The 19,859-nt window shown below is 40.3% G+C and overlaps 1 protein-coding gene across 3 annotated transcripts in view; it reads right to left on the minus strand.

The window, feature by feature from the left end:
- Positions 1-19,859, minus strand: part of kdm4b (lysine (K)-specific demethylase 4B) — a 550,987-nt gene that overhangs the window by 96,602 nt on the left and 434,526 nt on the right. For all 3 annotated transcript variants that reach the window (XM_072244640.1, XM_072244641.1, XM_072244642.1), the window contains 2 exons: positions 11,407-11,483; positions 4,744-4,799 (listed from right to left, as the gene is read on the minus strand). In XM_072244640.1, the coding sequence (XP_072100741.1) occupies positions 4,744-4,799; positions 11,407-11,483 (133 nt within the window). The remainder of the gene's footprint in view (positions 1-4,743; positions 4,800-11,406; positions 11,484-19,859) is intronic.

Below are 19,859 nucleotides of genomic sequence, written 5' to 3' on the forward strand. Positions count from 1 at the left end.
GAAATTCAGATAACCACATTTTATACCAGTGGTGTGCAGAAGAGCATCTCTGAATGCACAACACACTGAACATTGAAGTGGATGGGTTACAGCAGCAGAAGATCACACTGGGTTCCACTCCTGTATCTAACAAAGTGGTCACTGAGTATAAATATCAATGTCAAATTTTCATTTAATTGATTGATGAATTTGTAAATCAGTAAAGTCATATTTAGTTATGGAGATCTGTTATCTTGGTTATCATGATCCCCAAGGACTTAAGGAAATAACCATCTGCTATAAGAACTCAATGAGCCAAGCAGCATCAGTGGGAGAAAAGGAACTGTCAATATTTTTGGCTGGAATCTTGTATCAGGACTGATGCTGCTTGACTTGATGAGTTTCAGCTCAGTTTTCGTTTATTGTCATTTAGAAATGCATGCATTAAAAAAATGATACAACCTTCTTCCAGAATGATGTCACAAGAAAACACAGGACAAACCAAGACTAAAACTGACAAAACCACATAATTATAACATATAGTTACAACTGTGCAAAGCAATACCATAATTTGATAAAGATCAGACCATGGGCACGGTTAAAAATAAGTCTCAAAGTCCCGATAGACTCATCATCCCACGCAGGCGGCAGAAGGGAGGAACTCTCCCTGTCATGGACCTCCAAGCGCTGCAAACTTGTCGATGCAGCACCATTGGAAGTACTCGACCGCAGCGGACTCTGAGTCCGATCAAAAACTTCAAGCCTCCGACCAGCCCCTCTGACACAGCCTCTCCGAGCACCATCCTCTGCTGAACGCTTCGACCCCTGCCCCGGCCACTGAGCAACAAGCAAAGCTGACGACTCAGGGCCTTCCCCTCCAGAGATTCTGGACCACACAGTAGCAACAGCAACGAAGCAGGCTTTGCAGAAGTTTCACCAGATGTTCCTCTGTGCTCTCACATCCGTCTCCATCAAATCAGGATTGTGCATGGCACCCTACTTGACAAACAACAAACATCACCACCGGAGTGGCCACTGCGAGCTGCGTCGCGCCGCCATCTTCCGCCTTCCGCGACGCCATCTTCCAGCAGATTGTTTTCTCACCAGATTCAAAGACTCAGAGCACATTTATTATCAAACTATGTATGCAGTATACAACCTTGAGATCTGTCTTTCCACAGACTGCCATAAAACAAAGAAAACCATAAAACAAAGAAAACCATAAAACCAGTTCTAGCAGTTACAGACTCTTGTGCTTTGGCTCAAAGGAATATTTTTTGTTCTAGATTCTTACCAATTTTTTTTAAATGGAGCTACAGATTCAAGATAAGGAAGGTTTGGGAAGTGGAGGAGAAATTGTTGGTTGAGGATGCTGAATAATATTGTCCTCACAGGATTGGCAATTACAGTAACTCACCTTCAGTAATGGTGCAAGAATGAAAACTAAGATAAAATGATTAAATTATAAGGGAAAACTAAATTGTAATATACAAGGCTTTCATCCTCTTGAATACAAATCAATAAGCAGTGATGTAAGTGAGAGATTTAAGATGACACAATGATTTGGTAGATAGTAAATTAAGGCTTACACACTCAGGGGTCTAGACAAGGAAGACTTTTCATATAAAGAGCAGTGAAAAACTACAACTCTCACACACCCATGACAAAGAATCGTTTGTCAGAATGGACAAATGAAAATTTCAGGAAGGAAGACAGGTGATTTTGTTAGCCTGATTTATTGATGAAGGTTTCAAACTGAAATGATAACTCTGTTTCTCTATAAATCAGAGTCAATATTGTTTTACGCACATAAATAATAAGAAAATAAACAATTAATTTAATCTCACCTAGCTGTTGGTTCCTAACCCTGTAGATTTTCCCCTCTAGCTGTAGTTCCTAACCCTGTAAGTTAGGGGTATTCATGTAGTACTATATCAATGATATTTTGAAGATTTCTGCCCTTATCCTCCTTTTCAGGCAATGAGTTTCATATCCCCATCGGCCTTTGCCTGACAGTAATTTTCCTCATCTCTCCCCTTCCACCCATTACTCCAGATTTATGACTCTTCTGTTGAAGGAAGTTGATCCTTCCTATTTAGACAACCTTGTACCTTCAATTTCATACATCCCAATTAAATCCCTGTCAAGTCTTGAGTCCTGATGGAGAACTTCAATTGAACTTGTCAACAGTTCCTCCCCATGTCTCCCACCACCACAGATGCTGCTCAACCCAGATTGTTTGGTGCTCCAGATTCCAGCTTCTGAAGTCTTGTGTCTCCTTGACTTGGTTTCTCTGTTCCAAAACAAAATAACCCTAGTTTACTGACTCCTTCCTCATTGGTAAACTGTTTAGCCCAAGAAATATCTTTATAAATCTTCTCTGCACCATCTTCAGAAGAAACACATCATTCCTGACTAGTGTTGCGCACAGTTTGAGCACAACCTCACACCTCCTGTAGTCTAAGCCTCAAATACTATAGAAAAGTATCACATAAGTCTTCTTAACCAGCTTCTTTATCAGTTTTACTATTTTTATGGATAGGTGTGTATAAACCCTAAGGCCCCTTTCTTCCTGATCACTATTCAATATTCTCTCATTTCTTATACACTCCATTCCGTCACTCTACACTTCCCAAAATTAAATTCTATTTGCCATTTTTCTGCCCAGGTGAAGAAATCATCTACACCTTCCTGCAGTCTAAAGTTTTCTTCTCTACTCTCAAACACATGGCCAATTTCTGTATCATCTGGAAGATACCCCATCATACTGCCCACATTTAAGTAAACATGAATATTACATAAAGCAAGAAAAAATGACCAGCCTGCTTGGTGGGAGCCTGTCAGTCATGTTGAAATTTATTGAAGCACAGTCCTCACTGATATCCCTTGTTACTTCCTCAGAAAATGCAATCTTATTCAGACCAAACCCTCCCTTAAAAAAAACATGAAGGCAGCCTGCAAATTCTATCACAAAATGTATTGCTTCCATGCACTATATTTCTTAGGAAATAAACTATGGAACAAAATTAGCCCAAAAGTTCAAGATAAATTTATTATTAAAAATACATGTATGTCACCATATACAACCCTGCAATTAATTTTCTTGCAGGCATTCACAGTGGAACAAATACAATAAAATCAATGAAAAACTGCAAGACTGAGGAGCAACCAATGTGCAAAAGACAAACAAATAATAATAAATATGGGGGAAAAAAAATAATACCGAACATCAGTTGAAGAGCCCTTGAAAGTGAATCCGTAGGTTGCCTTCAGATAGGGTAATAACTGTTGCTGAACCTGGTGGTGTAGGACCTAAGGTTGATGTACCTCCTTCCCAATGGCAGCAGTGAGAAGAGAGCATAGCCTGGATAGAGGGGTCCTTGATGACAGATGCTGCTTTCATTGTAGCAATTGGGGACTCAATCCTGACTCCATTAAGCCTGTACTTCACCTTCCAGGTCCTTCACACATGGAGGCACCCAGGTATCCGACAACATGAAAATGTATCCATCCTAAGCATAACCCTTTGCACTGATTTCAGCATTGAGAACTGGTTTCACGTGCCGTTATTCAAAACATTAATCTTCACTACAGTTCTCCCTAACCTACAGACATTCATGCAATGTCCTACCAGCATCACATTGCCCAAATCCATCAAGTTATTTTTTAAACATAGCCTGAAGCCACCTCAGCAAGTATATCACCTTAATCAAGTAGTCAATCACAACCCATTTGCCCGTACCCCAACTGAACCCTTACAATCCCATTTCTCCACCACCATCCCATCACAACCAAATGCCCAACCCACCCCCATTTTGGTCCTTTTCCCTTTCATTCCCCAGAAGATCCTTGCAACTTCTTTACCTCATCGATGCAGGTTGGACAAAAAAGAACCTCTGATCACGTTAAGTTTTAGAAAGGGTGCAGAGGAGATTTGCTTGGATTGAAAGAACACATCTTATGAGGAAATACTAAGCAAGTTACAGCTTTTCTCTTTGGAGAAATGGACAATGAGAGGGGACTTAATAGAGGTGTATAAGAATGAGAGATAGAGTAGACAGCAAGCACCTTTTTCCCAAAGAAGCTATGACCAATACCAGAGGACATCCACTTAAAGTGAGTGGAGAAAAGTTTAGGGGAGACATCAGAAGTAGTTTTTTTTAATCTATAAAGACAGCGTAAGTGACTGGAATACACCTCCAGGGATAGTGGCAAAGGCTGATATAATAAGAACATTTAAAAAACCTCTTGGATAAACACATGGCTGTAAGGAAAATAGAGGGTTATGAAATGTGACTAGGGAAGGGTTAGAATGATCGCGGAGTAGGTTTTATAGGTTGGCACAATATTGTGGGCCGATGGGCTGAAACTGTGTTGTACTGTTCCATGCTTTACGTTAAGCATGCAAGACATATCAAAAGAACATCATACATACTTTGAGGCATGTGCAAGGAATGCTTTCGGATGTGGAAAACTTCCTCTAGCCTACAGCACATCACCTACTTAAGGAGCCTTTTCAGGCCAGTATGGCCCACATCACAGCTGATGTAGTTTACTACTGGACTGCTTAATGGTAGCAATAATATCAATAGCCCTGTTCCCAATACTTAATCTTATCTTTTTAGACAACCTGAAGGCACAGCAGACTTCTGTTTCTCACCATCTACAGACAAAAGCATGATCTATTTAGCACTGACTTAATGACATTTGGATCACCATAACTTCTGAGTAATTTTCAGATTTATTTCTTATGTTTCAATCTACCTTTTGTCAGTAGTACTTTTCAGTGCCCCACCTCGTAAGTTGCACAAACAACAAGCCTGAAATGAAGAACAGAAGGCAAAAGTTAAGAAACAGAAAGTTACGCAAAGCAGCACAAATGTGATTTCCACCTGGACAATTCATAAAGCTCAATCTAAAATAATAACTTTTCCATTTTAAATTAAAATATAAATCCATTTTAAATTTAAATTCAAGTAAGTTTTGATTTTAGTTCTCGTAGCCTCATTTTTTATAGTAGCCAAACATTGTGAAAGACGATCACAGAGGCCGCTAAAGGTGCAAACAGACATACTTCCTCATATGGTGCCAGTACAATATTAAGTTACATGCCTAGTAATCGAGAAGCTTGGACTGAAACTGAAGAATCCTTCTATTGACTAAAGTGCAATTTATATTAAGTTAATAGCAAACAAAGTTAAAAGCAATATGAGCAAGATTGAACATTAAGCTGTAGGATTATCGTGAAAATCCATCTGGCTCACTCATGCCCTCCAGGAGAGAAAAACCGATGTCTCTACCTCGTCTGACCAGCAAGTGACTCCAGAATGGCTGCACTATGATAGATTCTTCACTACCTATTAAAGTTTCCTATAAAGCCATTCAGTCGTATCATAACTGCATTGTTAATAAAGGATAAAGCCACATGACATCAAACAAGCACTGAATTCAAATATCACAAAGTCATTCTCAACCCAGTTGTCCTTCCAAAGATCTCCTCATGACATGGGCAAACTGGTGTTTAAATTGAATGAAATGACCTACAAAGCAACTCGCACAATTCAGACCAATTCTTGGTAAGCCAAAGACTGATGCAGTCATACCAATGTCTGTCACCATAACATCACCATTTTGGTTAGTATGACTTTGAGAGTGTGGCTTAATGGCAAAAGTTGCTATGTCAGATAGCCTTCTCTTCACTGCATATTTCAAGCAAAATGATCAGAACAGAACACTTTATTGCGATTTACTCTTAATAATTTTTTGATGCTGGTAAAATCTAAACATGTTTCACTGCAGACTATATGAAATAAACTGGACATCTATGAGTTGAAATAATGCACTAAGGAACAATAATCCATTTTCAATACTATCCCAATCATTTTATATTCAAAAGACAATTTCACTGCAGTTATATGTAGGTTTTAAAATTAAACATCTATCACAAAGGCTAATCCTCTATTATCAACATCCTGTTATTTGTTAAAGAGAATTAAACCACCTATTTGTGTGCATGCTGAAAAGTCTACTGAACCAAAAAGTGCAGCATGAAACAAGGAAAATTCTATGATTCATTACTGATATCAAACTTGTTTTACTTTTGGATGTTGTTGTTCAGAGTCATAAGTGGATGAAAAATAGAATGATGTCAAGTGGAGGATAAAGATGCATTGCTGAAGGCACAGGGAGAGGAACTCTTACAAGGAGAGGATGTGTAGACTGGCTCTTTATCACTGGAACATGGATTGAGGGGACTGATTAAGGTATAAAAGATCATAAGGAGCACCGACAGAGTGAAAACACATTTTCTTTTTCCCAGGGAGGGGGTGCTAAAAACAAGAGTACAGAGGTTTAATATCAGGGGCAAGAGATTCACAAGAGACATCAGGGGCAGTTGCTTCTTGCAAAAGGCGGCACGTATCTGGAATGAGCTACAAGAAATAGGGATTGAGGCAGGCACATAAGCAACATTTAAAAGGCATCTAGATAAGGCAGCTGTGGAGGCCAGGTCCTTGGGTATATTTAAGGCAATGTTTGATAGGTTCTCAATTGGACATGGCATCAAAGGTTATGAGGAGAAGGGCAGGGAGTGGGGCTGAGGAGGGGAAAAAAAAGGATCAGTCATGATTGAATGGCAGAGCAGACTCGAAGGGCCAAATAGCCTAATTCTGCTCCTATATCTTATGGTACATAGGACAACCCGACTCAGAATACTGAAATGTTACGTTTATCCAGTTATGTTATACGGCTCAGAATGTTGGACAATATCTAGTAACATGAGGAAGCAAATTGAAGCAGCAGAGATGTGGTTTTTGAGGAGGATGCAAGGAATATCATGGACGAAATGAATATCTAATGAGGATGTCATGAACAGAGCAAACACAAAAAGAGAAATAATGTACGAGATCATAAAAAGGCAGTGTAACTTCATTGGACATGTGATTAGGAAAGAGGAGTTAGAACGCACAGTAATTATGGGAAAGATTGAAGGGAAGAAAGCAAGAGGAAGACAAAGACAAATGACGATGGAGACAGCAGCCAGAGAACTGGAATTGAATACCAATGAATTGATCCACTTGACCCGAAACAAGAGTGTGTGGGTCATGGCAGTCAAAGCTCAATCTGGGCATGGCCCACACACTTTGATGATGTCGTCGTCTTATGGTCTTATAAGTACATGGATAGAAGAGGTTTAGAAGGCTAGGGGTCAAACTCAGGCAGATGGGACTGGCTCACTAGGCAACACAGTCAGCATGGATGAGTTTGGCTGAAGTACCTGTTCTATGACTCAAAGTAAATTGGTTACAGGTTTCTCCTTAATACTGAATGGTTTTAATTTTGATCACAATTCTGTAGCCATTGCACAAACAAAAGCAGACTCTTAGTGATTAACAACACAAAATAAATAGGAAGCCAACATGGAGACATCAACTTTTAAGCAGCAGTAAATAGCAATGGGGGGTGTTTGGAGGGAAAGAATACATGATTATGCAACAATATGAATTAATACAGATTCTCTAATATAAAGTAAGGACATAAATGGAATAATTATCAAAAAATTGATGCTATTTGGTATTGTACAAGATAGAAAGCACGACTGAGAATGAAGTAGGGTAGATGATGACAAGGCTCAGTAAAGGAAGTGGGTTCTGCAAAAGTAGGAAAGAGAAACACTTAGGCAAGCAAAATATAAGGCACTTAATTTGAGACCATAGGATCATGCTAGCTGAAAGCATGATAGACCAAGTAGTGGACCAAGGAAGATGGGGAGACAACTAGAGTGCATAATGGGAGGAGTGAAGAAATCTAGGAGGTATGTAGGGCTGGAGAGTTTGCAGATATGGTGATACTGGGGTAGATGATGTTTGGTGGTGCAAATCTGACTTTAAAATTGAGGTACTGTTAAAGCCAGTAAATGGGCAGAGGTGAGACAGCAGCTGCAGAGGCTTGAATGCATACAAACTCAGTAGAAAATGGATGGCTAGACAGAACAGTATTGATTAGCAAGAATCATAAATAACAAAGGAGTGAATTACTTAGACAGCAATCAAATTGAAGCAGGGATGGATCTGAGTACTTTTATAGAGATAGAAAAAGATGGCTTTAGTGACGCAACAGATATGTGGACAGAATCTTAACTCAGCATCAAGCAAACACAGACTATGAACTTTCCAGCTCAGCTTTGCTTTCTCAGTATGAGAATGGTCACCAACAATCTGAAACTGGCAGCATATAAGTAATTAAACAAGAATGAGAGTTTATTTTTGAGCCTGTGTTGGATTACACTGACCACAGACATTGTAAAGGCACCACCAAAAGACTGTGACTTCAATGATTTTGATTGTCTTAAGGATTGGCAACATGTTATACAAAATCACCAAAAGAGCTCAACTGCTGTAATATACTGTAAATAATTCTGCACAACTTCAACCATTTATCCATAATCTAGACATCAGAAGTTCCCAAAGGAATCCAATTTTATATATTTTTTGATGAAGCCTTCACATGTGAAAGTGTTATTAATAATGTAAAATATAAAATCAAGGATAAACTTTATTCGCTGTATACATTTACAAATGAGGAATGCGCTGTGATATGCTGCAATAACATGCAACTAAAACAACATTCAACAATTATAAGAATAAAGAATTATATTAAATAATAAACCTAGACATTAAAATACAGATATGGAAGAAAATGTGCATAAATGCATGAATACCAGCACGTATTTACAATGTAAGCAGTATTATAAAAAAATACAGGGAAGTGGGGGGCTAACTAGAATGGTTAATCAGATTATCTGCCTGGGGGAAGAATTTTTTTAAAATGGCGTGAAGCTTTTGTTTCAATAGCTTTATAGCACTTTCCCGAAGGGAGCTTTTGGAAGAGGTTGTTTGTTGGGGGGGGGGGGAGGGGGGTAGTACCCCCAACAGTTTTCCTGCCCACTCCTTTGTCCTCACCCATTCTATCTATTACACCGTCACTGCACTGTAAACACTTTAAACCATTTTTTATAATGCTAATGACATTGTAAATACAGTAGTGTGCACATATACTGTATATAGCAGGGGTGCCTAAGACGTTTGCACAGTACTGCAGTAATTTTATGTATTGCACTGTACTGGTGCTACAACAAAAAACAAATTTCATGACATATGTGAGTGACGATAAACCTGATTCTGCTATGGGTCTCTTGTGGACTGAGTGTAGGAAGGGAGCAAGGAGAGGGAAATCATGGTTAGGATAAGGGGATGGGAGAGGGTGGTGAAGCACTAGAAAGACATTTTGTAATGATCAATAAACCAATTACTTGGAATCAAATGACCTTGCCTGGTGCCTCGGGGCTGGTTGTGTCTGCACCCACACTCCTTCTCTGTCACCTGTCCCTATTGTGGCACACTGCGCTCGCCTTCCCAACATCCCACCAGACGTAGAAACTCGCTCTCCGCTCCACATTGATAAAGTACTGCGCAAAAGTCTTGAGCACCCTCACTACATTTTATATATATATATATATATATATATATATATATATATATATATATACACACACACACACACACACACACACACACACAGAGAGAGAGAGAGAGAGAGACTTTTGCACAGTACTGTACATGCTGATATTTAACTATTCATACATTTTTTCCATAACTTTACCTCAACCTCTTAAGTTTTTTATATAATTCTTTATTCTTATAATTGTCGACGGTTGTTGGTTTTTGTTGCATGTTGTGCCACCACACCAAAGCAATTTCAGACTATGTAAATGTATACAGTGAATAAAGTTGACAAAAACCTTGCAGTGAAGATGGACTGCAGTTAATAACCTTTTCAGCTGACCTGACAGATCACTGAAGTTTTTGTATATTGTGAGAGGGTGCTGCAGTAAAACAGTCAGTAAAGGTTGATGTCAAGACACGCTCTATAATGGCAGGGTAGAAATACACCAGTATGTTCCGGGAAGAATGAATTTTACTAACTGCCATAAGTTAAGTAGTTCATCCTCCACCAAGCCTTTCTATTAATGAATGAAATATGATTCTCCCACGTGAGGTCTTGTGAAATAATGATGCCCAGAAATTTGAATGTTGAAACAGTGTTAACTTTAGAGTTGTGATGAGTGGGTGGAGAGGAGATACATTTCTCCTGAAGTTGATATGCATTTCACAAACAAGAGAAAATCTGCAGCTGCTGGAAATCCAAGCAACACACACAAAATGATGGAAGAACTCTGCAGGCCAGGCAGCATCTATGAAAAAAAGCACAGTCGACGTTTCAGGCTGAACCATTGACTGTGCTTTTTTCCATAGATGCTGCCTGGACTGTGGAGTTCCTCCAGCATTTTGTGTGTGTTGCTCAATATGCATCTCCACAGTTTTGAGAGTATTTGTTGCTAAGTTGTTGTGATTGCACCAGGATGATATAATGATTGGAACTGATTTAACATCAATAATATCCTTGATTCACAACAAATAAGTTATCAAGATCAGTTCAAAATATTAATGACTGCTTGAATTTTAGCCACACACTTAGCTTTCTTCCCTCCACATGCAAAGTTTCAGTCCACTACTTTTCCTTTTTTTTTAAATCATTCTCATACTTTCAGAACCTGAAGCAGAGGATCTGTTCTTTAATAAACTTCATGAAATATATTTCTCTTTATTGTCTATCTTCCCTTTGGGGAGGATTTTTCTTTAGTAAGCTTCATAAAGGTCATAGCATTTCACAGAGTACAATTGTGTCAGGTATCTGTTATGGAGGATATCACAATTGACTTGTTTAAAAGGTGATGCAGGCTCAAAAATGTATTTTTAAAGGACAAGCAATTTCTGGAAAAGTTCACTATAAGGGATTTACTACTCACAAAATTTAGCATCTACGTGCGCCATTATTTAACACTTGTTCCTACATTCAAAGTAAGATATCCAGAGGTAAAATTCCAGTCATACAACCACCAGGTATTGATTTTTTCATTTTCAAATTCACACAAATGGTGTCAGAGGCATCCATTGGGGCAGCTGCAGCTGAATTTATTCCTGTCACACTGGATGTCTCTCTTAGCATGATTTTTTTTCCTAATTGTGGTTCTGTAAGTAAAGTTACTTTTACTCCTCCTGCTAGGAGTAGTTAGGCTAATTGCTTATCACATGCAAGATGAATTAATTTAGCACAAATAGGAAATTTCTGTTAAATATAATATATGACAATTGAGGCATGAGAGAGCTGCTAACCAATCAGCTGTCTGGGAAGGATATCCCACCATTCTTTCTAATTTGCATTACGAAGTGCAAAACTTTTAAAAACTTACTCAAGTGAAACTATCCATTCACTTCTCTCACTACCTGTATTCAACCCCTTGAGCCAGGATAACTTGTTGATCTCTATCTTGAAACAGCCGTGAAGCATTTTGTATGGAACACTTACCGCTGTCCAAGAATTGGCTGTACATCGCGAACAGGTCCAGCCGTCCTTCACTAAATCTGGTCGAATACCATAGCAACCTGGAAAGAACAAATCAACCGGTTGGAAATACTGGCAAATGTATTCACCTATCTTCAAATCAGTGCTGTACCCAAGTAGTAGTAAAAATCCTCATCTCCCTCAGAATGTTGACTTGAAGTTTGGTCTTCACCGCAAAGCACAAAAGATCATTGTGTAAAAGCACAAAAGATTGTTGTTGTCTGGACTTGCTGAGCACTGTTGTGCCCAGGCGGTGTGCAATCCAACAAACAGAGTGAATGATTGTCTTGGACATTTTTATTGTGATCGCACGACCCTATTGGACATTGGTAAGTAGACTACTGCAAGGCTGGTTCACTGGTTCATTGGTGAGACTGACAGCAGGGGAGCTGTGTGGCCTTGGTTCTGGCAAGGACTAGGCCTCAGCTGCTGTTGCAGTCACCCAGGGGTAGAGAGCTGAGGCAGTGTGGGAGAACCACTGAAGGGTGTGGTGGAACCTGTACAAGGTTGGGGGTGGGCCCCTTCTGCCAGTGCTGTCCTCCAGTGTTCACACAATGGAAGAACAAGCTGGACCAGGACTGCCTACAGTTTTGCCACTCAGGAACTTGAGCTATATTATTTTTCCCCCTTTGTGATTGTATGATTTTTTTTCTCTGAAATTGCTAGCATGTGTGTTATTTCTGTTATGTGTTGTGGATAATGTGTTTTGCACCTTGGCCCTGGAGGAACATTTGGCAATTTTCATGCATGGTTGAATGATAATTGAACTTGAAGATTCACGAAAATCAAGTCAAGTGAAGTTTATTGTCATTTAACTACATACATGTATATAACCTATAACGAAACAATGTTTCTTCAAACCAGGGTATAAAGCACAGTAGTACACATAATACACTAACTTATGAAGATCAGCAGTCACACGTGGTGTGGGCACGTGGTCAAGTGGTTAAGGTATTGGACTAGCAATCTGAAGGTCGTGAGTTCGAGCCCCAGCCAAGGGAACGTGTTGTGTCCTTGAGCAAGGCACTTAATCACACATTGCTCTGCGACGACACTGGTGCCAAGCTGTGTGGGTCCTAATGCCCTTCCCTTAGACAACACTGGTGTCATGGAGAGGGGAGACTTGCAGCATGGGCAACTGCTAGTCTTCCATACAACCTTGCCCAGGCCTGCGCCCTGGAGAGTGAAGACTTTTCAAGCGCATATCCATGGTCTCGCAAGACCAACGGATGCCTTTACTTTAGTCACAAAAAATGTGAAGCACAAGAAACACTTGTCATAAAATGCTCCATGACATGTCTGCATGTTACACATGAACATCTGAAAGAAGGTGCTTAACTCAAGATATAAGAGCAATGTCCAATGCCCAGTTTTCAAAATCTTAGAGCAGTTGAGGTAGATAAAACTTAAATGAAAATTTTCTGTAATCTATGATTCATGATAATCTCTCAACTGCTGACTCTTGCCAAACACACAACATTAAAACAACCATGACTAAGTTAGCCCTTTTTTTCATCTATTTCCTATATATCTATTTCAAGACAATGTAGAATTTAATGGGCTGGTATGTTAATTTTGAATTATCTGATTCCCTGTCATGATTAACTCCACAACTTGAAATTTAATGTAATTCATCTTGGGAAAGACTACATGGTAGTTCATAGTACAATGATTCAGTGTGAAGGAAAAACAACAGCAAACAATAATTGGCTAATTGAAAGTGTTTTTTTTTTAATTTCTATCTAATCTTCAAAGGAGAAAGCAGGGAATGACCAGTAGAAATAGAGATCTAATTTGCTTTTGGGGACAATGCAAAACATAAAAGAATACCCCTCAATGCCAGATAAAGTACTGTGGATGCACTTCAAAGCTATCTTGTGACTGTAATTCAGGATCAGACGTTTACCATTTCAATTCTGACTGCAAGCTTTCCTTAATTATCTGAGTATTAAAGCTTCTTCACAAGAACTAATGAAAATAGATGTGCAGACTGATTAAATTGGACTAAAAATGAGTTGCCACAAGGTTCACAACACCTCCTCTCCTATTCCACAGCTTCTTCTTGCTGTTCATTAGGTATAAAATTCTGACTTCTCCAATTTAAGTTAAACTTAATTTAAAAAAAACAAGTATAACGAGTTCATCATAAATGTTTAACAAGGGAGACAGAAGGTATTATTTTACATCAAGCAGTTTGTCATGGGCAGAATCAAATTAGGGTGCTAATTTCATCGTCCATCTCCCACACAAAACAAAGACTTCCAGCATAATATTTTTATCTTGAAGGATCTCAGTAACATTAGGAATGCAGCATACAAACATCCACCGTCAATCTGAGCACCAGACAGCATGTTGTCCATCAATTACTAAATAAAACACAGAAGCATTGACAGGGAAAATAAACAATTGTCTAATGACCCTTCTGGGAAACAGGTAAACCTTAGGCTTCCAGAGAGCTGCTGTTGCAAGGATAGGTTCAAACATGGGTGGGAATTTATATCCAGTCTGTTTCCATTTAATTCAATTTATATTGATAAGTTTGCTTCTGGCCTTTCTCAGCTAGACAAAACATAAAATTTGTTTTACACACACAAAATGCTGGAAGAACTCAGCAGGCCAGGCAGGATCTATGGAAAAAGGATACAGTCTTCCATTTCTAGAATTTAAATTCAGCGCAATTCAATCCAATTCAATTTAATCTGTTTTCTGGCAAAGGTGTACTTAAGTCATAGTATTAGTCATAGTCACACTTTATTGATCCCGGGGGAAATTGGTTTTCGTTACAGTTGCACCATAAATAATTAAATAGTAATAAAACCATAAATAGTTAAATAGTAATATGTAAATTATGCCAGGAAATTAGTCCAGGACCAGCCTATTTACTCAGGGCGTCTGACCCTCCAAGGGAGGAGTTGTAAAGTTTGATGGCCACAGGCAGGAATGACTTCCTATGACGCTCAGTGCTGCATCTCGGTGGAATGAGTCTCTGGCTGAATGTACTCCTGTGCCCACCCAGTACATTATGTAGTGGATGGGAGACATTGTTCAAGATGGCATGCAACTTGGACAGCATCCTCTTTTCAGACACCACCGTCAGAGAGTCCAGTTCTATCCCCACAACATCACTGGCTTTACGAATGAGTTTGTTGATTCTGTTGGTGTCTGCTACCCTCAGCCTGCTGCCCCAGCACACAACAGCAAACATGATTGCACTGGCCACCACAGACTCATAGAACATTCTCAGCATCGTCCAGCAGATGTTAAAGGACCTCACACCTCCTCAGGAAATAGAGATGGCTCTGACCCTTCTTACAGACAGCCTCAGTGATCTTTGACCAGCCCAGTTTATTGTCAATTCGTATCCCCAGGTATTTGTAATCCTCCACCATGTCCACCCTGACCCCCTGGATGGAAACAGGGGTCACCGGTACCTTAGCTCTCCTCAGGTCTACCACCAGCTCCTTAGTCTTCTTCACATTAAGCTGCAGATAATTCTGCTCACACCATGTGACAAAGTTTCCTACCATAGCCCTGTACCCAGCCTCGTCTCCCTTGCTGATGCATCCAACTATGGCACAGTCATCAGAAAACTTCTGAAGATGACAAGACTCTGTGCAGTAGTTGAAGTCCGAGGTGTAAATGGTGAAGAGAAAGGGAGTCAAGACAGTCCCCTATGGAGCCAGTCAGGTAATCAAGAATCCATGACACCAGGAAAGCATCCACCTGCATTGCCGTCAGCTTCTCCCCCAGCAGAGCAGGGCGGATGGTGTTGAACGCACTGGAGAAGTCAAAAAACATGCACTCGCTGGCTTGTCCAGGTGGGCGTAGACACTGTTCAGCAGGTAGACGATGGCATCCTCAGCTCCTAGTCGGGGCTGGTAGGCGAACTGGAGGGGATCTAAGTGTGGCCTGACCATAGGCCAGAGCAGCTCCAGAACAAGTCTCTCCAGGGTCTTCATGATGTGGGAGGTCAATGCCACCGGTCTGTAGTCATTGAGGCCACTGGGGCGCGGCGTCTTCAGCACAGGGACGAGGCAGGACATCTTCCACAGCACAGGAACCCTCCGGAGCATCAGGCTCAGGTTGAAGACATGGCAAAGTACTCCACAAAGCTGAGGGGCACAGGCTTTGAACACCCTGGTACTGACACCATCCAGTCCTGCAGCCTTGCTTGGGTTGAGACGTTTCAGCTGTCTTCTCACCTGTTCAGCTGTGAAGCCCACCATGGTGGTTTCGTGTGGGGAAGGGGTATAGTCACGAGAGCAGGGTGGGGGACTGTGAGGAGGGGTAGGATGGAGAGTGGAATATGTGTTGGTTGGGGGCCAACAACAGATGACTCATGTGGGGGATGGGCGGGGCCACAATGTCAAATCTGTTAAAGAACAGGTTAAGTTCGTTGGCCATGTCCACACTGCCTTCAGCTCCACTGTTGCTAGTTTGCCGGAACCCAGTGATGGTCCTCATCCCACTCCAGACCTCTCTCATGTTGTTCTGCTAGAGCTTCCACTCAAGCTTCCTCCTGTACCTGCCTTTAGCCTCCCTAATTCTGGTTTTCAGGTCCCTCTGTATTGCCCTCAGCTCCTCCCTATTTCCATATCAAAACACCCTCTTTTTAGCATTCAGGATGTCCTTAATGTCCTTTGTTACCCATGGCTTGTTATTTGAATAACAAAGGACAGCTCTTGTCGGAACGTTGCAGTCCACACAGAAGTTGATGTAATCAGCGATGCACTCTGTGAGCCCATCAATATCCTCTCCATGTGGCTCACAGAGTGCCTGCCAGTCTGTCACCTCAAAACAACCCTGGAGCACTTACTTGGTAAGTGAGAAGCCTTAAAAAGTGATATTTTGAGAGTACAAAGTGTGTATGTGCCTGTCAGAATAAAAGGTAATGATAACAGGTTTAGGGAACCTTGGTTTTCCAGCAATACTGAGGCCTTGGTTAAGAAAAAAAAGAGTTGTGTAGCAGGTATAGGCAGGTAGGAATAAATGAGGTACATATTGAGTACAAGATATGCAAGAGAACACTTAAGAAAAAAATTAGGTCTAAAAGGCAGCTTGAGGTTGCCCTAGCAGACAAGGTGAAGGAGAATCCCAAGGTATTCTACAAATATGTTAAGAATAAAAGGATTGCGAGCAACAAAATTAGCCCTCTGGAGGATTAGAATGGTAATCTATGTATGGAGTCAAAAGAGATGGGGGAGATCTTAATTGAATTTTTTGCATCTGTCTTTACTTAGGAGATGGACACACAGTCAAAGCAGCAGCGAGGTCATGGATACAATACAGCTCACAGAGGAGAAGGTGTTTGCTGTCCTGAGGCAAATCAGGTTGGATAAATCCCCAGACCTGTGGGAGGAAAGTGCAGAAATTGCAGGGGTCCTTGCAGAGATACTTAAATGATCCTTAGCAACAAGTGAGGTACCAGAGGATTGAAGGGTAGCTAATATTGTTCAACTGTTTAAGAAAGGTTCCAAAAATAAACTAAGACATTATAGGCAGATAAGCCTGACATCACTAGTGGGAAAGTTATTGAAAGGTATTCTTAGGGACTGAATATACAAGTATTTGGATAGACAGGGACTGATTAGGGAGAGTCAGCATGGCTTTGTGCGTGGTAGGTTGTGTCAAACCAATCTTAAAGAGTTTTTTTTTGAGGAAATTACCAGGAAAGTTAATGAAGACAAAACAGTGGATATTAGCAAGGCGTTTGACAAGGTCCCGCACAGGAGGTTGGTCAGGGCTCAGATGCTTTGCATATAAAATGACGTAGTAAATTGGATTAGACCGGGGTTCCAACCTTTTTAATTTTACCAATACCATTCAGCAAGGGGTCCTGGGAATCCTGGATTAGACCCTGGTTTTGTGGGAGACACTAGAGAGTGGTAGTAGATGGTTGTCTCTCTGACTAGAGGCCTGTGACTACTGGAGTACCACAGGGATTGGTGATGGGTCCACTATTATTCGTCATCTATATCAATAACCTGGATGATAATGTGGATAAAATGGATCAGCAAATTTGCAGATGACACCGATACTGGGGGTGTAATGGACAGCGAGAAAGACTATCAGAGCTGGCAGCGGGATCTGGACCAGGTGGAAAAATGGCCTCAAAAATGGTAGGTGGACTTCAAAGCAAACAAGTGCAAGGTGTTGCACTTTGGTAGGACCAACCAGGATAGGTCCTACACAGTGAACAGTAGGATACTGGGGAGTGCAGTAGCAAAAAAGGATCTCAGAATACAGATCAATAATCCATTGAAAGTGGTGGCACAGACAGATAAGGTTGTAAAGAAAGCTTTTGGCATATTGGCCTTCATAAATCAAAGTACTGAGTACAGGAGATGGGATGTTATGTTGAAGTTGTACATGACATTTGTGAAGGCTAATTTGGAGTATTGTGTGCAGTTTAGGTTACCTATCTACAGGAAAGATGTAAATAAGGTTGAAAGATACAGAGGAAATTTACAAGGAGGACGCGAGTTATAAGGGAAGACTGAATAGGTGAGGACTTTATTCACTGGAGCACAAAAGACTGAGGGAACATTTGATAGAGATATACAAAATTATGAGGGGTATAGATAGGGTAAATGCAAGCAGGCTTTTTCCACTGAGGTTGGGTAGGACTACAACTAAAGGTCATGTGTTAAGGGTGAAAGTTTAAGGGGAACACAAAGGTGCATTGTGAGACTGTGAAATGAGCTGCAAGCTCAGTTTCAACATTTAAAAGAAATTTGGACAAGTACGTGGATGGTAGGGGTATGGAGGCCTATGGTCCAGGTGCAGGTTGATGGGACTTGGTAGTTTAAATGGTTCGGCACAGACTAGATGGGCTGAAGGGCCTGTTTCTGAGCTGTACTTTTCTATGACTCAATGACATCTCAGATCTGGAGTTTTCTAATTTATCTAGAGATTGAATTGTGGATGTAGCTAATATCTGGTATAGTGTTTAAAGAATGACCTAGCAAACATGCTGAGTGGAACAGACAACTGCATAGAATGACAACACTTTTTCCTGGGACAAATTGAGAACGGACCAGCCAGAGGGGAGGTAGGGTGGGGGGTTGCAGAGTGTGTGCAAGTGCATGTGCGTCTGTCTGAGTGGTTAGGGGCTGTGCTGACTGAAGTGTTGCAACGATGTCGGAAACATCATTTTCTCAGCTGGTTCATTAGATTTGCCTGCTTGTTCAGTTAGTTGTGTCCTAATTGGTGGGATCATCTGGGTGATTATAAAAGGCAAGTTACTTATCTAACTTACTGTTTGTGGAACCTTCTGTGCTTGCCAGTTTAATAGGAACAACTTTAATTTAAAAACATTATTGGCTGTGAATCCCAGGAATTCAGGAGGGATCAGATTACGTATGTTATTGCTTTTCTGCCCCTTAACTCAATAAGTTTGTGAAATTTTCAGACTTATAAATAACATAACTTAACCAGTGAAAATGAATTCAGAGGAATCATTCCACTTGACCCAGGAAACATCCTCACTTTCCCAAATGTCCAACAGTCTGCTATTCACTTCCTACATATACTGGTTTTGTTTAGCTTTATTATTCCTTAAATAAATCAGCCATGATCAAATTGTGGAGCAGATTCCGCGGGTTCAATTACCTAATTCTGTTCCTGTGTCTTCTGGTCTTCTCAGAGTCAAAATCATGTTCATTATAACTAACAGCTGCTGTGAAATTAATTGTTTTGCAGCAGCAGCATAAAGCAATAGATAAAAATTACTAAAAAATTGCAAATTAAGTAAATAGTGAAAAAAGAAGAATAGCTAGATAGTGCTCATAACCCATTCAATAACCTGACATGGAAGAGAAAAGGTGATCTGAAGCTTTTGAATCTGCAGGCTCCTGTAATTAGAAGAAGAGGGCATGTTGCAGATGGCGAGGATCCTTAGTGATGGATGCTGAATTTATGAAGCTCCTTAAGGTGTTCCTGAAAGTGGGAAGGATTGTACCTGTATGGAGCTGGCTGTGTTGACAATGCTCTGTTGCCTCTTGCAATCTTGTGCTTTGAAGTCTCCTTACTAGGCTGTGAGACAACCTGTCAGAATACTCTCAACCACACATACATACTTTACATACATATTTGACTGCATCACTGTGAAGTAAGTAATTTATGTTAGCAGATATATTTGCATCAGATTTATGTAAGCTTGCATTTAAAGGATATCAAATAATTGTGAAGTAACAGTAACATTCTTATGTCTAGTATTCACTGAAAGGCCGATGATGACTACAATTGATGTAATTCTCCCTATTTAAATATATAACAGCCTCTGGAAAAGCCTGAGTAAATCAAATATATATCTAAAGATGTGCAGATACCCAATGATTCATATTATTTTTCCTGCCACAATAATGAATATGCATATTTCCCAGTGAAATTGTATATCTGATTTGTTTGTAGTGAGC

Source organism: Mobula birostris, chromosome 26, assembly GCF_030028105.1.
Source record: "Mobula birostris isolate sMobBir1 chromosome 26, sMobBir1.hap1, whole genome shotgun sequence".
NCBI classification, from domain to species: domain Eukaryota; kingdom Metazoa; phylum Chordata; class Chondrichthyes; order Myliobatiformes; family Myliobatidae; genus Mobula; species Mobula birostris.